The 19,393-nt window shown below is 39.5% G+C and overlaps 1 protein-coding gene across 5 annotated transcripts in view; it reads left to right on the top strand.

The window, feature by feature from the left end:
* The window catches only part of PLEKHG1 (pleckstrin homology and RhoGEF domain containing G1), a 224,429-nt gene that overhangs the window by 174,830 nt on the left and 30,206 nt on the right, over positions 1 to 19,393 (top strand). For all 5 annotated transcript variants that reach the window (XM_072827783.1, XM_072827755.1, XM_072827762.1 and 2 more), the window contains 4 exons: positions 3,981 to 4,050; positions 12,064 to 12,110; positions 15,756 to 15,906; positions 19,208 to 19,339. In XM_072827783.1, the coding sequence (XP_072683884.1) occupies positions 3,981 to 4,050; positions 12,064 to 12,110; positions 15,756 to 15,906; positions 19,208 to 19,339 (400 nt within the window). The remainder of the gene's footprint in view (positions 1 to 3,980; positions 4,051 to 12,063; positions 12,111 to 15,755; positions 15,907 to 19,207; positions 19,340 to 19,393) is intronic.

Raw genomic sequence — 19,393 nt, forward strand, 5'->3', positions numbered from 1 at the left:
AGTCAGTTAAGCATCTGACCTCAGCTCAGGTCATGATCTCAGGGTCCTGGGATTGAATCCTGCAAGGGGCTCCCTGCTCCTCAGGAGGCCTGCTTCTCTCCCCCTGCTCATTCTCTCTCTCTCTCTCAAATAAATAAATAAAATCTTTTAAAAATAACAACAGATTGTGACAGACTGAATGCAGAAGCAGATATGAGAATCCATCTGTGTTCCATTAAGGTCAACATTAAAGATTTGCAAAAATGTAAAACAACACTACTACTCACTAAATTTTATTTTATAAAATCTATTTTTCACAAAAATTATTTATATTTACATGTATTGGGTTTATTAAATGACTTGATCAATTTTTAAAATATTTAATGTTAATTTCTAATAAATATCAATAGATATAATCCAGATAAAGAATTTTTTAGAGTGTATACAGGTCATGATAGCACAAAGTTTGAGAAAGGCTGCTTTGAGTGAAGAGGGCCCCATAGAAAGCTCCACTTCTCACATAGTTTACAGTTGCATTGTCATGTCTCACTTTCAAACAGGAAAGGACAATTGAAGATCTTAGATATTTGGTGAGAGCCTCTAACATAAATGTCAGAAGCCAAAAAAGGATCAGAGTAAAGAGAGCTCAGCAGAGAGCAAAAAGCAGGAAAGAAAAGCCCAAAATAACTAATAGTAGTATCATCATTCTTGGAAAGAAGAAATTTTGCACTCATAAGAACAGAAACATAACCATCTAAAGAACATATTTTCAAAAAAACTTTGAAATTAAAAATCAGGCAGTAGAAAGGAAAACATTCAATAGAGCGTACAGAAAATAAAATTGAAGTCTCCCAGAAAACAAACAATAAACAAGAAGATAGAAAATAGGAGAGGAAAAATAAGAAAGATTAGAGTATCACACCAGGAGATCTAAAATGTGAATAATAGGAGCTTCAAAGAGAGAAGAGAAAATGACCAGGTTGGTGGGGAAAAGGAGGAGGAAATATCAAAGACCTAATTTAGTCATAGGGGTTCCTTAGCTTTTTGGTCCCAGGATCTCTATATGCTTCAAAATTACTAAGAACCCAGAAAACGTTTTGTTTATTGTGTATGATATTTTGTTTACCGTGATAGAAATGGAAACAAAAATTGTTAAAATTTCAAAATATATGTTATATTTTAACCTATATCGGAATTGGTTTACATTTTTACAAAGTTCTTTATTGTATGACTTACTAGAAAACTGCTGGATTCTTAAGTGTTCTTCTACTTTCCCTCTGTTCCATCATCACAAACCAGGTCACCTCTGGACAAGTCCACTGTACTGTCATGAAAGAATGAAAGTAAAAATGCCAATGTTGCCTCAGAATTTTTACAAAAACAGTGACCTCACAGACCTTCTGAAGGGGTCTCAGGAATCCAGCAGAAGTGAAGCTCAAGAACATTTCCTGAATAGTCAAGTTGGCTCTGTGCATGAAAAGACTCACCCCAAAATCAGCCATCACAGAATTTCAGAATTATGTTAACAAAGAGAAAGCTCTTAAGAGCTTCCAGAATAAAAAATCAGGTCACATGAAACATGGATCATGGATCAGAATGTTATTGGACCTCACAGCAGCATTGGAATTCATAAGGCAACAGATAATTTCCCGGATACTCAGAGAATATTATTTCCAACCAAGAATTCTGTATCCAATGACATGATCAACCAAGGGTGAAAGGAGAACATTCTAAAATAGGAAGAGTCTCAGAAAGTTTATTGCCTATTACCTTTACTCAGACAGCCCTTGGATTTTGTGTTCTTCCAAAGAAGGATGCATCTAAAATGGTAGCTAAGAAACAGCGCATCTAACACAGGAGCCAGGTGATGCACATCATCAGGATGGTGTTGGGAGAATCTGGCAGGCGTGGAGAGCAGGTTAACCTGTTCAGATGAGAGCAGAAGGACCAAGGGCCCTAGCAGCGAGATCGCTAAGAAAGAATACAACCAATAGGTGATCTGATGTTTAAACACAGGGAGGCAAGAGTTATGCTTCCGGAACAAAGTTTGAGGATAAATTAGTGATGTGTACTTTGAAAACTAAGCGAGAGAGAGAGAGAGAGACAATTTTAACTCCAGGGAAAACATGGTTGTACAAGAAAGGAAATGTAATTATGGTACACTCCCAGGCTCAGCTGAGAATAATATTTATACAGTCTTCAAAATGTAAGCTCTGACTTTTAATCTAATCAAATTTCATAACAGAAATCATTGAGATCAGACAAGGGGAAGTTTGGGCAATTAAGAAGTAAATAATATCTCAAATTGAAAAACACTGAAAATGCTATATCAGCATGTTTAGAACCATAGAAGCATACAGCAGAAATAGCAAGAAGTTGGGAATGCTTCTGGAGAGTAGCAGTAGAGAACAGGAAACAGAAAAGAAGAGATTGTTTTTGTTGTAATTCCTGTAGAAGTATTTAACTTGTTTTTTATTTTTTTAAAGTAGGCTCCATGCCCAATGTGGGGCCCACACTCACAATCCTAAGATCAAGAGTCACATCCTCTACCAACTGAGCCAGCCAAGCGCCCCTATTTAACTTTTTATTAAATCTGTAATATACCTCTAATTAAACACAACATTATATATATATATATATATATATATATATATATATATAAATACAATCTATATATAGTGCAATTGGAACTGAATTAACTGCATGATGCCCTTTGACCCAGGAATTCTATTTATCGGATTTTAACTAAGTTGGTTGGGCACATTAATTATACTATATCCACACAATGAAATAGTATACATTTACTTAAAATAATACTACTGCCATTAAAAAATAAGATAGATTGTCATCTGAGGAAATAGAGCACTTTCCTTTCCTTTAAGCACTATCTCTGTTTATAATTTTAATTTTTTTTAAGTGAGCTCTGTGTCCCACATGAGGCTTGAACTCATGACTCCGAGATCAAGAGTCTCATGCTCTTACCATCTGAGCCAGACAGGCTCCCCTCTCTGTTTATAATTTTAAATTTGTTAGTGTGAACTTCCATGGAATGTTGGAGTCTTCCAATGGATTCTGAGCTCCGAGCACTGAGGGATCATACCTCATTTGGCTCAGTGATGTGTTTGTACTTATGCCTTGCCTGCATTTGGTACCTAGACAGCTGTTTGATGAATGAGTAAGTAAGTGTGTGTGAACATAAGTACAGACAATGCCAACTGTCTGGAAGACCTAAATGTCAGGCAGGGCTTATATCTAGGTGGGAGAGTTATAGGTTGGACCTGTGTTTAAATCCCTGGGGCAGGGCAGCCCGGGTGGCTCAGCGGTTTGGCCTTCAGCCCAGGGCGTGATCCTGGAGACCTGGGATTGAGTCCCACATCAGGCTTCCTGCATGGAGCCTGCTTCTCCCTCTGCCTGTGTCGCTGCCCCTCTCTCTCTCTCTCTCTCTCTCTCTCTCTCATGAATAAATAAATAAAATCTTTTTAAAAAAATATAAATAAATAAATCCCTGGGGCACCAAGACCTCAAGCAAGTCCCTAATCTAAGCCTTGGATATCATGACAATAGGTCCTCAGTTATTCAACTAAATATGATTCCTTGTAACTGTTGCCACCTCTGGGCCTGCTTGCTCTCCCACCTCCAGAGTGTGTACTTTGGCTTTGACCACTATTAAACATTTGCTTTAAAAAAAAAAAAAAAAGATTCCTTGTAAACATCATATAAATGTATAGACCTCTTTGTTATCTAAAATGTTCTCAATCGGGGATCCCTGAGTGGCGCAGCGGTTTGGCGCCTGCCTTTGGCCCAGGGCGCGATCCTGGAGACCCAGGATCGAATCCCACATCAGGCTCCCGGTGCATGGAGCCTGCTTCTCCCTCTGCCTGTGTCTCTGCCTCTCTTTCTCTCTGTAACTATCATAAATAAATAAAAAAATTAAAAAAAAATAAAATGTTCTCAATCATCGTATTAATCTAGTACTTTCTGACTATTTTTTTTTTTATTAGTGAACTTCTACAAGATTTGGAAAACTGTGAAAATGATCCTGTGGCCATTGCAGAATGTTTTGTATCCAAGGTAAGCAGAGTTCATTCCTCTGGGCCGACCAAGACAGACACAGATTGCAAATTGTTTTCATTTTAATGTTAAAATGACTGGTTGGTTCCATACTAGATGAAGTTAGCCACAAGTTTCTCTCTTTGTTTTTCCTTTTTTTTTTTTTTTCCACTAGCAAGGAAAAAAAATAGTGTTACGTGTCCCTACTAAGTTAGGAAATGCTAACTTAGCAGTTGACCTAGAACTTGTATAGTTACTGGATGATGTTTAGGCATCTTTCCTAAGAAAAAAAAATTAAGGTTAGTGGGGACCCAGAATAGAATAATGTTTGAAAATTTAAATACAGAGATGCTGGGGTTGCTCAGTGGTTGAGCATCTGCCTTTGGCTCAGGTTGTGATCCCAGGATCCTGGGATTGAGTACCTCATTGGGCTCCCTGCATGGAGCCTGCTTCTCCCTCTGCCTATGTCTCTGCCTGTGTGTGTGTGTGTGTTAAACTTAAACAGAATATTTCAAGGCCTGTTATAAAGATCTGTTAGAATCTGTTATAAAAATATGTGTGGCATTAGCCTAGGCTGTATAATTATCATGGGGGGCTGCTAAAGAGAAGCAGAATTAATCTCTTATCTTAAAAATGCATTCTCGTTTCCCCACATTTTTCTTAAGCTGCATCCATGGTTTTGAAAAATAGAAGAAAAGGATCTGACCTTTCAAGCTTATTAAATGGTCAGCTCAGACTCTGCACCAGGACCCTGAAACATATGAGACAATCCTTTACATTGTTTGCCCACAGGACTCTATATAGTTTCTCTTAAACATGGCACAGCTTTTGTTTGGAAAAGGTCAAGTGGAAATTACTTTGCAGCAAAACGTCCTGTGATTTCTGCAGTTGGGGTTTCAAGTGTAAGGGGTTTAAGCAAGGTTCATGATGGTGCCCGGGGAGCAACCAGGAATTAGCACCTCATTTAGAGCTCCAGTGTGCCCTGTGACCTCCGAGACCTGACCTGGCTCAGGACTTGTTTCACAGGGTCATTTCTTATCGCCACAGATCCATCCTGTGGTTTTGATTCCAAACATAACACTCTGGGTTTCTTTGGAGCATGATCCCTTAAAGGCAGTTGATGGGCTTGCATATCAAACACCCCTGACTGTGGGCAGGTGTGTGGATGTCGGCGTGTTAACATGTAAAATGTACACACTTGCTTACACACGTAATTCTTGTCATACGTTGCCTGTGTCCTAATGAATTCTCGTAAAGGGTTAGGAATTTGAGAAAGGAGGAAAGTGGAAGAAGGAAGAACGGGTAAAAAGATGTGCCGAGCATATCAAAGGAGGTCTGTAAGAATAGCCACAGCCTTTAAACAACATCGGAGAGATCGGAAACACTCGGGCTCTTACTGGTAACTGTAATCACAAGTTGATTAAAGACGGTCCAGCATACGCTTAGCTCCGGCTTAATTATTCACATAAAAGTTTGTTTATGTGCCACGTTGCCAACTCCCAGATCTTATTTTTCATTGTAATATTGCCAAGTTTAATTAGAAGACTGACTTCAGCACTCCACACTTTCACATGGAAGCAGGGAACTGTGAGAGTGTCTGGTTCTGGCACAAGCTGCTTTTCACTCAGCACCCTGAAATTTAGAAGATGTTACGTTTTCTGCAACACAACCAGCTGCTCCACTCTGGGAAGGAATGGAAAATTGCTTTAATTGAGGGGCCATTAATGAAAGAGGTAAAGCTGGCGGTTGACTTTTGCTTTTATCTGAATCACTGGGGCTGACACAGAGGTTCATCTTTGACCTTGCTTTGTGGTATGTGGACGTTACAGAAATCCTTCCTGACAAAAGGAGAATACAGGACCTCTTACCTGCTGCTTATAAAAGAACAAGGGGTTGCGGGGGCCATTCCCTTGAGGGAACAGAAATAAAAGTTCCCTGGTGGCCAGGCCAAGCTGTCTCCCAGCTGATTCAGCTCCCATTTGTCTGCTCGGAGGGCTCTAGGAATACCTGGCGCAGGTTTCTTTGCTTTCCTGCCTTCACCTCCATCCTCATTTCTGTCTTTTATCTGGACTACCAGCTGGGCCAACCCTAGGCAGCATTTAGGAGGGAGAGAAAAGTTTATCTTCAGAGACCCAACCTCCCCTGAACCTCCTCCTCAACCCTCCCATTGGTGGCCTTCCCCCTTTGGTCCCTAGGCACACGTGCGTGCGTGCGCACACACTCTACCCACTTACTGAAATTATTCTCGTAAAAGTGCTGACATTGAATACTCATATCATTGGAATGAATTCAAGTCCATTATACCTCACCCATATGCTACTTACATATTAAGCCTTTCTCACGTGTCCAGGGAAAACTCAGGAATCAAAGTGTGTGTATGTATATATATGTGTGTGTGTGTGTGTGGATGAGAGAGAGAAAGGGACCTCATGGCAGAAGAAACCCTAAAATCCTATGAATTTCTTTACTCTGGTTATTCAACCAATAAATAGCTGAGTGCCCCATGTGCCCAATTGGCCAGCCCTAACCATCTCTTTTTTTTGGGGGGGGGGGGGTTCTTTCATAATTAAATGTCTCACTGTTACATCTCTAATTATAATTTAACAGACTTGAATCAGAAGGAAATATCTATTTTTGTATAATTTCTTTATCATTGTCTTCTTTTTCCCTAATTAACTTCTACAAAGGTTTTGGGGTAGCATATATATTGAGTAAAAGGCATTTAAGGATTAATGAACTAGGAGCTATTGATTTTTTTTTTGCATAAAACCATTATTTGGATTGTCCACAGAACTTATAAATCTAAGGTCAAACAGATGTATTTGATTCTATATTGAGAACAGACAGCCGATTTAAATCTAAATCTAATTTAATGTTGGAATAGGGCCATAATGTCACAAAATGTACAGCAACTCAATTGTGCAGAAGTCTTGAGGCTTTATTAGGAATAGGTATATTGTAGGTCAAGTATATGATGTAATTTATATATATTTCATTGAAGCCCCTTTTTTTAAAGATTTTATTTCTTTATTTAGAGAGTGAGTATGAGATAGTGCAAGGCGGGGGTCAGGGCCTTGGAGAAGGAGAGAATCCTGAGGAGGCTCCATGACCAGAGAGAAGCCAACATGGGGCTTGATCCTGGGATCCTGAGATCATGACCTGAGCTGAAATCAAGACTTGGACAGTCAACCAACTGAGCCACCCAGGAACCCCTGAAACCATTGTTTTTAAGTTTGGCATTTCAGATTATCCTAAAGGTCCCTAAACTTAAGGAAAGTCAACCTGACATTATTCAATCCCATGGAAAATACAGCAGGAAGCAGGCAGGAAAGAAGCAAGAAACTCAGAGCGTGTGAGCAAATCCAGAGAAAGGCTCCATCTGACATTATTTTTTTTTAAGATTTTATTTATTTATTCATGAGAGACACAGAGAGAAAGAGAGGCAGAGACACAAGCAGAAGGAGAAGCAGGCTCCATGCAAGGAAGTCCAATGTGGGACTTGATCCCAGATCTCCAGGATCACGCCCTGGGCTTGAAGGCAGCACTAAACCGCTGAGCCACCTGGCTGCCCTCCATCTGACATTAATTCACTAGATGACCTTGGGCAAATCACTTTGCCCATCTTGTCCATGGAGCCAGGGCTGGACACTCCAGTGCTTTCAGAGCTACACAGGTGAATATATCACATGAGTGGCCCAGGTGGGAGCTAGAGCAACCTAAGTACCTATGTTGTGAGGACATAAGTATCACATGAAACTGGGCACCAGGCCCTCTGGATCTATACTTTTTCAAGAGAAACCAGAAATCAAGATATTTTGATCTTCTAACTTTTGGAAACTGACAACTAATTTAAGTTTTTTAAAAAGTACTAGGTTTGAAAATTTGGCAGCATATGAAGTTGGTGAGGCCATGGGGAAAGAGGCACTGCTCTAACTGTGGAAGAATAGGATGGCACAGACCCTGTGGAGGAGAATTTGAGTATATCTAGCAAAATTACATTTGAATCCATCCTGTAATCCAGCAGTCCTCCTTCCAGAAATCTGTTCCAAAGATACAGTGACAAAAATGCAAACAGGGTGCTGTTCTTACAGTAATAATTGTTACAATGTATAAATATATACAATATATAGAAAATTTTCATCTATGTACATACACATATATGTATATAAGTAAATGTATGTGTATAAATATATAATACATAGAAATATGTAGTATATAGAAACAAATGTCTATAAACAGGAAACTCTTTGAATACATCATGGTAGGGACGCCTGGGTGGCTTAGCGGTTGAGCATCTACCTTCAGCTCAGGGCCGTGATCCCAGAGTCCCGGGATCAAGTCCCACCTCGGGCTCTTTGCAGAGAGCCTGCTTCTCCCTCTGCCTGTGTCCCTGCATGTCTCTCTCTCTGTCTCTCAAATAAATAAGTAAAATCTTAAAAAAAAAGAATACATCATGGTATATCCACATAATGGAGTACTATGAAGCAGGAGAAATCACAAAGAGTATCTCTATATACTCCTGAGAGGGTTTGGGAGAGAGTGGATAAAAGTGCATATAGCACTGTGGCTCTCAAAGTGTGCTCCCTAGACCAGCAGCACCAGCATCCTTTGGGAACTTGTTAGAACACAAATTCTTAGGCTCACCCCAGACTTACTGAATCAGAAACTCTGGGAATGCAATCCAGTCATCTCTGTTTACCAAGCTCTCCAAGTAGTTGTGACATATATGGGTTTGAGAATATGGGCAAAATAACTCATTTTTATTTATCTAGAAATGGGGAAGGACATGCTATATTTAAATTTGTATTATTTCAAGGATAAACTGAATATAACACTGTATGTTTACTACACTGGAATTAAAAATTTTTAAAAAGACTCAACTGAAAAATTAAAAATTAATCATTGATAGGGAATGGAGGGATAGACCAGAAAGGAAAGGAAGAGAAGTTAGACTTCTTTGAATATGCATTTTCTTATAGAGTTACCCCTGAAGCCATGTAAATATTTTTTTTCATAATTATAAAACTAAAGATAAAAAGACAGTCTCCAACAGTTGAAAACAAAACGAAATGATGAGCCTACTGATACAGCCACTTTGTGGCATAATCACACAAAAGAAATCCTAACTGATTTTAAAATGGACTATGGAAAAAATACAGCAAATACATTTTTAAGTTTTGTCAGTAATGATATCAAATCTGGTGGTGTTGGTATTGTTATGCTGAAATTGAGTATTGTGGGATAAAGCAAATGAGTATTTATGTTAGTGTCATTGAGCTGGAATTGGTAGGAGACAGAAAACACAGGGTAAGCATGAGGCTAATTAAAAAACACTGTAATCCTAAATCCAAATTGCAAGTTTGAACCAGGATTGTATTTTATGTTTTAAAAACACCATATTCCTCGGGATGCCTGGGTGGCTCAGCGGTTGAGCACCTGCCCCTGGCTCAGGGCGTGATCCCACGGTCTCGGGATCGAGTCCCACATCAGGCTCCCTGCCTGGAGCCTGCTTCTCCCTCTGCCTACGTCTCTGCCTTTCTCTCTCATGTATTTCATGAATAAATAAATGAAATATTTTTTAAAAGAAATTAAAAAAATAAAAAATAAGAACACCATATCCCTAACTCTGTCCACGGAAAGGGCCTAGGAATAATGACTAACCCAGTAACAAGACCATCTCTGATACCCAGACTGTGGTCTCCGAGTACTACTTGCACCCAAAAGGAATCAGGGCCCTGTGAAGAATGAGTGTGAGGCAGGAAATGTACAAGATGATCTGGAACATCTTGTCATTCCAGAAAACAAGGAAGCTCCCAGAGTCTGTAGGTCAGGTCATGAATACAAAAGAAGAGGCTCCTACTGGCCAAGGATGGGATCATTTCAGCATCAGTAAAGATAATTGATTAAAAACAACTGAAACTCATCAAGTATGTTTATATTCATGAATTCACAGTGATTAAAAAACCCACAGCGGTGGCCTTTGCGGCATGCTAGAGAACCAATGCATTATCTTGAAAATTAAGACAAGAATTGAGCATTCATCCTGTCTTTGCCAAACTACAGGGTAACAGCTAATATAAGGAAGTTCCTTTTTTGGAAAGATTCTGGCTTTAAAAAGGAGGGAGGAATAGTGGAGTCAGAACTATCACCATCTGGCAGCTCCTAATGAATTAATACATCAGGCAATAATTACCAGTGGTGGTTAACATCACAAAAAGAGAGACAAGCAGACATTTTGTGCCTCCTGATGGAACCACAATGCAATTATGATATATTCCTGCCAAACTATGGAACCTAAGTCTGTTCAAACCTCCCCTAAACCTCACAACTGCAGGGGGAAGGGGAACATATTAAAAGAAATCATAGAAAAGAATAAAAATAAAATAAATCATAGTGATATAACCAGCAAAACAGACCATAAGAAACTCTGTAGGACAAACTATCTGGTTTCTTCAGCTGAATTGCAAGGGGAGAAAGGATAAAGGGAGGAATTATAGATGATAAGGGTCTTAAGAGATATCAACCAGTTGGTTTTTGTAGTTATTTGGAGTCCAAATAGGTAAACTATTTAAAAAAAAGAAAATTAAGAAGATAGGAAATTTAAATAGTAACCATTGAACATCCATGATATTCCATAATATTTAAATGTGATATTTAAATTTATCATTTAAATGTGATAATGGCATTGTGGTGATGCCTCTTTTTTAAAGTCCTTATGTTGGAGTTATATACTAAAATATTTTACAAGTGCAATGATCTGATGTCTAGAATTTGCTTTAGAGGGATGAGAAAACAGGAAGTAGGTAGATGCAGATCATGAGTTACTATTGAGGTCAGGTGATAGACACTTGGTAATTCATCATACCATTCTCTCTCTTTCTCTCTATGTGTATATATATAAATATAAATTTATATATATTTATATTTATAAATATATATGTAAATTTTATATAAATATAAATATATAAATTTATATATATAAATATTTATATACACATACATATATATAATATGCTCATGCTGGAGTTTTTCTGTAATAAAAAATTTTAAACTAATCTTAGTCAAGTGAACAGAAGGGTTCTAAGACATTCTTTTAAATAAATTAATTAAAATTAATTTTTTAAAAATAAGGTCATTAAAGTTACAAAGAAAGGTCCCTATCTTGGAGTCACATGTGAATCTAGCATGAAATAGGTTTAAAAAGTAAAAAGTAAATAGCAGAATATGAAATACCACTAAATTGACATAATGTCTCTTTTCCATAATGTAATTCCATTTTAGAGTTGATAAGAACAATGAATCCTGCTCTCAAATAATTTTCAGTTTAGTAGAAAAGAGGGGGATTTGGTGGTTCAATAAAGCAATACATACCAGATAAACACAATATAGCTCCTACCTTAAAGAAACTCACAGCCTAGAGTGGGAGACATAGATGCAGAGAAAATGTCACTGTCGTTTGGTAAATGCTACTAGATTTGGCTGTTATGGAAGCCAAGAGGAGGAGCAGTTGGCTCACCCAAGCTCCAGAAGCCTAAATTCAATGTCAAGGGATGCATCGTGGCTATCCAACGCAAGAAGTGGGAAAGGCAGCAGGCAATGATAATTGTGTACACAAGGGCTTGAAAGAATACAGCGGTTTTCTTGTGCCCTGCACATACTTCCACCATGTTCTTACCATCATAATTACTTTATCTACTTCTATTTTTCTTTCACATTGCAAATCCGCTGGAGAACAACAAATAACTAGGGCAGAAACCTTATTTTCCTCCTCTTCCCTTTTGTCTTCAGATTCCCCTAACACAGCAGGTGCTCAGTAAGTGTTTATTGAACTCAGATAAGTTCAAGTCTATATGGATTCTAGTATGAAACAAGGTAGATAAAAAGGCGTGGGTAATTGCCATAGGAGCTCATACAGGTTCACATGATGAGAGAGCCTAATATATGGGTATGAATGATATTTCTTTTTATTGTTTCTAAATGAATATTGATGCCTGTGCTTTTTTGCCCCTAAAGGTCTCTTTTGTTTCCTTACAGAGTGAAGAGTTCCACATTTACACGCAGTACTGCACTAACTATCCAAGGTACATGTTGTCACTATGCAGCAGTATATATATATATATATATATCTATCTCTGTGCTTTCGTCCTGTTTCAGGTCAATATGCTGCTGGTAGGTGTTGTGCTTGGCACTGCACTGAATACCATGGAGAAACCGCACAGCATGCAGAGAATGGATTACAGAGTACCCAGTTTTGGGACTCCCAGCAGAGCCAGTGGGAGGGAGATTGTGAAAGAGACCAAAAAGATTGTGAGGTGTCCTTTAGGGGGAAACTAAGTGAACCAGTTGTGTTCAGCTATAATTCTTGTCCTTTATACCTCGTGTATGTGTGCCATGTTTTGAGGGCTTTGGGATGTTCAGAGGGTGTCATATGGACAATATAATGACCTCCGAAAGAGGGCGGGCCTAGAGTCACTGTCATAATTTCTTTTCTTCAGCAAAAGACTTTTACTGAGCATTTCTTGAGTCCTGATCATTGTGTTAAATGCTATAAATGCAAAATGTTATTGAATTTAACTTGCACAATAATCCAGAGATGTCAGGGGATTGCAGAAAAGCAAAGCATCCATCGCAGTGCCAGACATGTGATGATAGGTTCTCAACAGTTGCTTCCTCAACATCACCCCTGCCCCAAACCAAAGTATGCATGAAGTAACTGAGATTCCAATAGGTTTGTTGGGGCCACATAGCTAATGGATGGCTCAGCTAGGATTTCAATCGAAGTTTCTCCAACCTCAGACCTCAAACTACTACATCCTTGTAAAGTTTCTGAAGATTTGTGATTCTCCCCACCCCATGCCTTCTTACTGTCTGTTTTCCCACATGATCGGCAGAACTTGAGTTATTATCTTAGGGGACCGGCCAGGAAGATAAGAGCTATATTCTCTGTGGTCTGTTATGGTAGAAATATGTCCCTAAGGATGAAATGGGTGGCAGGATCCGCTTGGAAGAGAAACCAGCAGGCTGTTCCCCCAGGCTGCCTCGGCAAGGAAGGACAAATGGGATCCCTACTTGAAAGCGGCCAGAGAAAGCCAATTTGGATTCAAATGCATGAAGCCAAAGGCCAAGACTTATGTACAAATACTTTCCATTGGAGGATTTTAGACTCCCTCTCTAAACATTGGTTAGGATATTGTGCTGTAATGATTTATTTGGGTAGCGGCCAACCGTGCTTTTACCAGGTTTCCCTAAAAACCAAACAAAAACCACCAAAGCCTACATGCCAGTCAGTACATTTATCACCATATCCTTATCAGTAGACACACCCATAGTTTACACAGTTTCACTTAAGCAATGGTCTCTCCTATAGTATTTGTTTCCACCTCTATGCTGAAGGTTAGCAGAAAATTGGAGGATGCACCAACTATATCCTGTGAACCGGAAGCTAAAATCCAGCATGGCACCACACCCTAATCCAGAGAAATCAGAGTCAGCCCTCAACTTCTCCACTAAACTTCTAAGGGAAGGGAAAAAAAACGTTTGAACTCTGAAGAATCAACAAATTTCTGGACCCAATTATCAGGATGGGAGACACTAGAGGGTCTTGTTTGGGGGATTATGTCTGTATTAAGTTTCATTATACACATGTCCTTTGAAGGAAATGACTTCTAAATTTGCAATTTGGGAAGTTTATATTAAGATTTTTCTGACTTAGCAGTAAGAAGGAAAGTACAAAATAAAGGCAGTTTTTTCTACAGGAGGCTGCTTCAGGCTCAAAGGACAGGCAAAATCATTTTGCAAGAACACCGTGAAGCATGGTCCCAAGCTCGCTGTGTGTTAGCAGAAAACAGGAACTAATATCCCTTGTTGCCTTCTAGCAAGCTTTATGTTTTTTTGAAGCATCAAACTCAACTAAATGTAATCATGGAATAGGGTGTTAGGGAAGATCAAATCAATAAATACAAATTAATGTAACATGGACTCAGTCATGTGTTCTAGAAGCTAAAGTTACATGAGAGAAAGGAGTAGTGAGTCCCAGTGAGGGGACTTAAGAACCGTTCCCTGGAAGAAGTGTTTTTTTTTTTTTTTTTTTCCTATTTGGGGTTTTATTTTAATTTTTTTTTATTTTATATCTTCAACTTTGAAGAAGGAAAGAGACATGTTAGAGAGATGCTCAGAAGGCATGCTCAGTGAGGCAGGCATGTCCAGTGCTTGCCCAGCTGTGTAGTTTTCATATTCATAGAATATTTCCTCTTGTCCCCTTGTCTCCAATCAGTTTGCTTTCTGAAGCCCGGGTCTCCTTTCCCCTGTGTTAACAAGCCAAGACCGCCAGGTTTTCAGCCCATCTGACAACATTTCCTCTCCCTTGGGATCTAGGCTAGAGATATTAAATGTCGCCGGCACACCTTGACCAGATGTCCACCTTCTTCATACCAGTCACGCCCCAGCAGTTTCTCTCTGTGAGCAGACACAGGCACTCCCTCCTTTCCTCAAGGAGGGGCCCAGGCCCTGTCAGGTCATTGTCCTCAGATGTCTCCTTGGGCACTGAATCTGGAGTTCAGTGTGCTCTGAATTTGTTGCAGGTGTCCTGTCCTTGGGCAGGAGCTCAAGGCTTCAGACAGCCAAAGGGCAATTGGGCAGCTGATTCTGACCCTGGAAGCAACTTTAAAAAGACCTTCAGCTATATAATAGGGAGTAGTCTTGAAATCTCCACTTATGGGGGAAATAAACCCGTTTGAACAGATAATTGTCAAAGCAGATGGGCACCAAAGCGATTCTAATAGGTTAATTAGGAGACCTCCATTCACTTCCTTCCAAGGAGGCTTATTTTGTTGTTTGGCTCTAATTTTCCAAATTAATCATGAAAACATATTACTGACTTGGGGGGAGAGAGGTTGAAATTACTTCCACCTGCTTTCTTCTAAGTTATGAGACCATAAGATTTTAATTTACTTGTGTGGTGACTCCACAAGCCCACTTGCTTTCATGTATAAGATATGAACATTGTTTCAACTATTCCCCTGGGATGTTAGGGGGATTATGGGGAGCTGGGATGCAGAAGGAATCCTGACCCACTTTCCCAGTACATGGAGGCACACTCCCTAACAAGTGAGGTTCTCTAGCTGTTTCAGAAACTGTCTTTGGAGAGATCTGTTAAAAGATTCTCAAAGAGAAGTTAATCTGTGGGCCACAGTCTCTGAAGATCTGCACGGAGTGTCATGCAGTTTGTGCATTACACAAAGGCAATCAGCAGAGGGGGTGACAAACATCCAGCACGGGGTTGGCTCTACTGAAGAAGGAGAGTTGAAATTAAAACTTTTTTTCGTCCAGAGTTGTCCCATCCTTGCAGTCTGACCTGTGGAAATGGAATACAGATGTGCAGTTGGAACACTGTGCAGATGCCCATATGGGATGGGGGCTGACATCCAACTCAGATCCCTTTGCCAGGCGTGTGTCCTGACAGGGGACTGCATCTCCTAGAAAAAAAAAAAAAAGCGTGCTGCTTAGAAGCCATGTGTCCCTGTGCTACCAGCTTTCTATAGTGCCTTTTTCCAATGCATCCACCCAAAGAGACACCTTTTTCTAATTTGCCCAGAAGCACTTCAGTCTAGCTATAGCTCTGTTGCTACCCTACCTACTTTAGGGCATTTACACTTACGCTGGCATTTAAAACTTGAGTACCCATCCTGCTATTACAATTTAGATAAAGGCATGTATCCTTCTTGTAGATCAGTGGCTGTGCTGACAGAGTGCATGCGGAACAAGATGCTGGCCAAATTCTTCAGGGAACGTCAGGAAACTTTGAAACACTCACTGCCTTTGGGGTCCTATCTCTTGAAACCAGTTCAGCGGATTCTCAAGTATCATCTCCTTTTGCATGTAAGTTTCTGCCTGCATTTGAATACTTTCCAGGGGATGGCAATTTTGTGTGTATATATAAAGTTTAGGGGAAAAAAATATCAGAAAAGGCTGTGGACATATGGAAACGTTTTCCACACTCCTACTTTACAACGGACTAATCTGCTTTGAGGAATTAGAGATATTTATATTCTGGGCCTGCAGCCCCATTGACACCAGCCAAGTGAAAAGATTCATTTTAGTTCTGATTCTGATAGGGCTTAGGAGTACCTCACTCTGGGCAGTGAACAGTTTCAGGCAGAGAGCTATCCTCTTAATGAAAAACAGATTTTTTTGTGTGTGTTTTACTTCCATGAGCCTAGATTCAGTAGGCAGTGTGGCAGGAGAGCTATCTGTCATAGATTGGCTTTTGTGTGAGCAAAGAGAAGGGGTCGGGAAAGGAGAAGACTGATGAGTAGTGTGATGAATGATCTTCAAGCTGGGTTTAGCATCGCTTCAGGGTACTTATTGCATTTCCCATTATTTGCACACAATGCAAGGAGGCTTTATTTTTTTATTTTTTATTTTTTTTTTGCAAGGAGGCTTTAGAAACAACAGTAGACAGAGCTCTCATATTCTCCTGTCTTCCCTCTATAGGAAATAGATAAAATCAGGGGAAAGTTTTGTTGCAAGTAATTTCCACTGAGTAAGTAGGATTGGACCGCTCTTACAACACGAGGAAGACCTAGTGCAATGGTTAGGAGCCAGACTCTGGGTCAGCCCTGCCTGAGTTCAAATCCTATAAATCGTCCATGTTCACTGTAGTTCACAGGCAGTCCATAAAAATGAGCTATTGTTTTTGTTTTATTATCTTTATACTACATTAAAAATCTTTTCTTAAAAAGGTTCTAATTCAGAGCTCCTATCTGTATCAACATGCCTACAATTTATATTATCTCTTTTTAAATGATTCCTGGTTTCCAACTTGGTTAACCATTCCCTTTTTGCTCAGTTCACACACATCCACAGTTTTCTTTCCAAGGATGCTGACGGTCCGACTTTGCTAGAAATTTCTCAGCTTTGTCCGTTTGCCTGAGTGGTTCATGTTTGGAGAATCTTGTGTCCTGTTAAGTCACATAATATCCCTGTTAAGTCAGGGATATTATTTTAATTGTTAAATTAATACTAATGACCTCTTAGATTAGTGGGATGAATTTGCTAGGCCAGTGTCCAGAAATTCTTAAATAATACCTGTCCCAGGATCAATCTCTGCTGGACTGTGCTAATATGGCATTCAATACTAGTGTGTCTCGATAATCTCTAAATAGAGCCTTCTAGATAGGTGCCCATCAATCAGAAGCAAAGTCTAAGATGACAGTTATTTAAGCACATGAGACACAAGTCAAGATCCTTATAAAAAGGTAATTAATAGGGAAAAATAGCCCTCACCCTCTAAATTAGGAGCTGGTGTCTTAGTTTAGGCCACTATAACAAAGTACCGTAGCCTGGGTGGCTTCAACAACAAACATTTATTTCTCACAGTTCTGAAGGCTGAAAGGCCAAGACCAAGGGTACTAGTCTGGAGAGGTTCTGGTGATGTGGCTGTTCTGGGTTGCATTCTCGTTTCCTTATGTGGTGCAAAGAGGCAAGAGGCTCCCTGAGAGCACTAATCCTGGGATGACTGGGTGGCTCAGCGGTTGAGCGTCTGCCTTTGGCTCAGAGCATGATCCCAGGGTCCTGGGATCGAGTCCCACATCCGGCTCCCTGCATGGACCCTGCTTCTGCCTCTCTGTGTGTTTCTCATGAATAAATAAATAAAATCTTTTTAAAAGGAAAAAAAGAGCACTAATCCCCTCTGTGAGGGCTCCACCCTCATGACCTAATCCCCTCCCAAAGGCCCCACTTCCTTAGACCAGCACAATGGAGGGTAGGATTTCAACATGTGGCTTTTGGGGGGGTGGGGTGGGACAAATATTCAATCCATAACAACTAGTAATGAAGAACAGTGGTTAGATTAATCAAAAACTAACTTCTGGTTGCCTTTGAAGTATTTTTGCTTTTATGGTTGATTTAGGATGTTCTTTCTGTGTCATTTACATCACTTCAAAGTTGTGTAGCCATCCATGAAGATCCACACAAGAATACACTCTGTACTCCTGAGTCTGTTTGTTGTTGAACAGGATTGCCTCTCAGACCAAAAGAAGAAATTTTTTTTTTAATCTAAGGTTGATCTGGAGCTTACCTGGGAGTTGTTATTTTAGTGGTACAGTTTCATAAGATCTTTCTTAAGTGTAGGAAGAAAATGTAAATTCCTTCCCACTTTCTAGCTAGATGGAAAACTTGAGTATTTAGTAAAAGTAAACAGAGATTTACAAAGTAGGACTATAAAATAAGAAACTAACCTTCATCAGTTATACAATAAAATTCAACCTCCACCCTTTGGCTGAATGATTATGCATATAATAGATGTCCTAGAAATGATTTAATTGGCTATAATACCTTCTTACTGTTTTACATATTTATACAGGTTACTGTTATTGTTTTAAAGAGAGAGAGCTTCAAATTAATAAGTGTTTGTTGACCACCCAGCTGTCTGGTAGTTATTTTTGAGTAAAGAATTAATGATACAACAGTCCCTTTCCAGAGGCTCTTGAGGAGTCTAGGGACACGTGTCTAATGTGCTGGAAAGAATTAGAGCAGAGATCATGTCCTTTTCCTGTCCCTGGGATTGTGGAACTCAAATGCTGAGTGTTGATCCCCAGAGAATACTTGAACCGTGAGATCATCCTCAACACTCTGAAGACTTGTCTTTCATGAACTTCATTTGGGCTTTAAAACCTTGACTATATGAAAAGGCATTTGCTATAGAAGTACTTTAATGTCCACTCTATGTTTGAGTCTGTTACATATTAGGTCCCGTGTGACACGTTTTATTTTCTCTGGGAGAAAGAAAAAAAGTATGTTTTCTATCTGTAAGTGTGAGAACTCTATACATTGGCCACCAGGAAGCTCTACAGTCTCCAACCACAATAGTGACTCTCATATCTATTATAACTGTAACATCTCTATGAGACTTAGTGGACTGTGTAATGTTTTCTTTTATCCTCCTCAGCATGAAATTCTAATCTACCTCTTTTTTTTCTCACTCCATTTCATCCCTGCAACCATTTTGTTGCAGGTCTTTCTGGTAAGTCATCTGAAACTCTTAAAGCCTGATGATAATGTGTAAATAAATCAGCAAAAGTAAAACACAAGGAACTAATCATAGAGATGCCATATTTGTCATTGGCCATATAAGAAAAAAATGAAAAAAAAACTAGTTATTTCCTTTTTTTTTTTTAAGGAAATAGAAAATCACCTTGACAAGGACACAGAAGGGTATGATGTGGTGCTTGATGCAATAGACACGATGCAGCGAGTAGCCTGGCACATCAACGACATGAAGAGGAAGCACGAACACGCAGTCCGGTTACAGGTGAGCCCTCGAGATGGCAGCACTTGGCAGTGCTGCGGGGACTCTGACTTCTTA

This window comes from Canis lupus, chromosome 1 (genome assembly GCF_048164855.1).
Source record: "Canis lupus baileyi chromosome 1, mCanLup2.hap1, whole genome shotgun sequence".
NCBI lineage: Eukaryota > Metazoa > Chordata > Mammalia > Carnivora > Canidae > Canis > Canis lupus.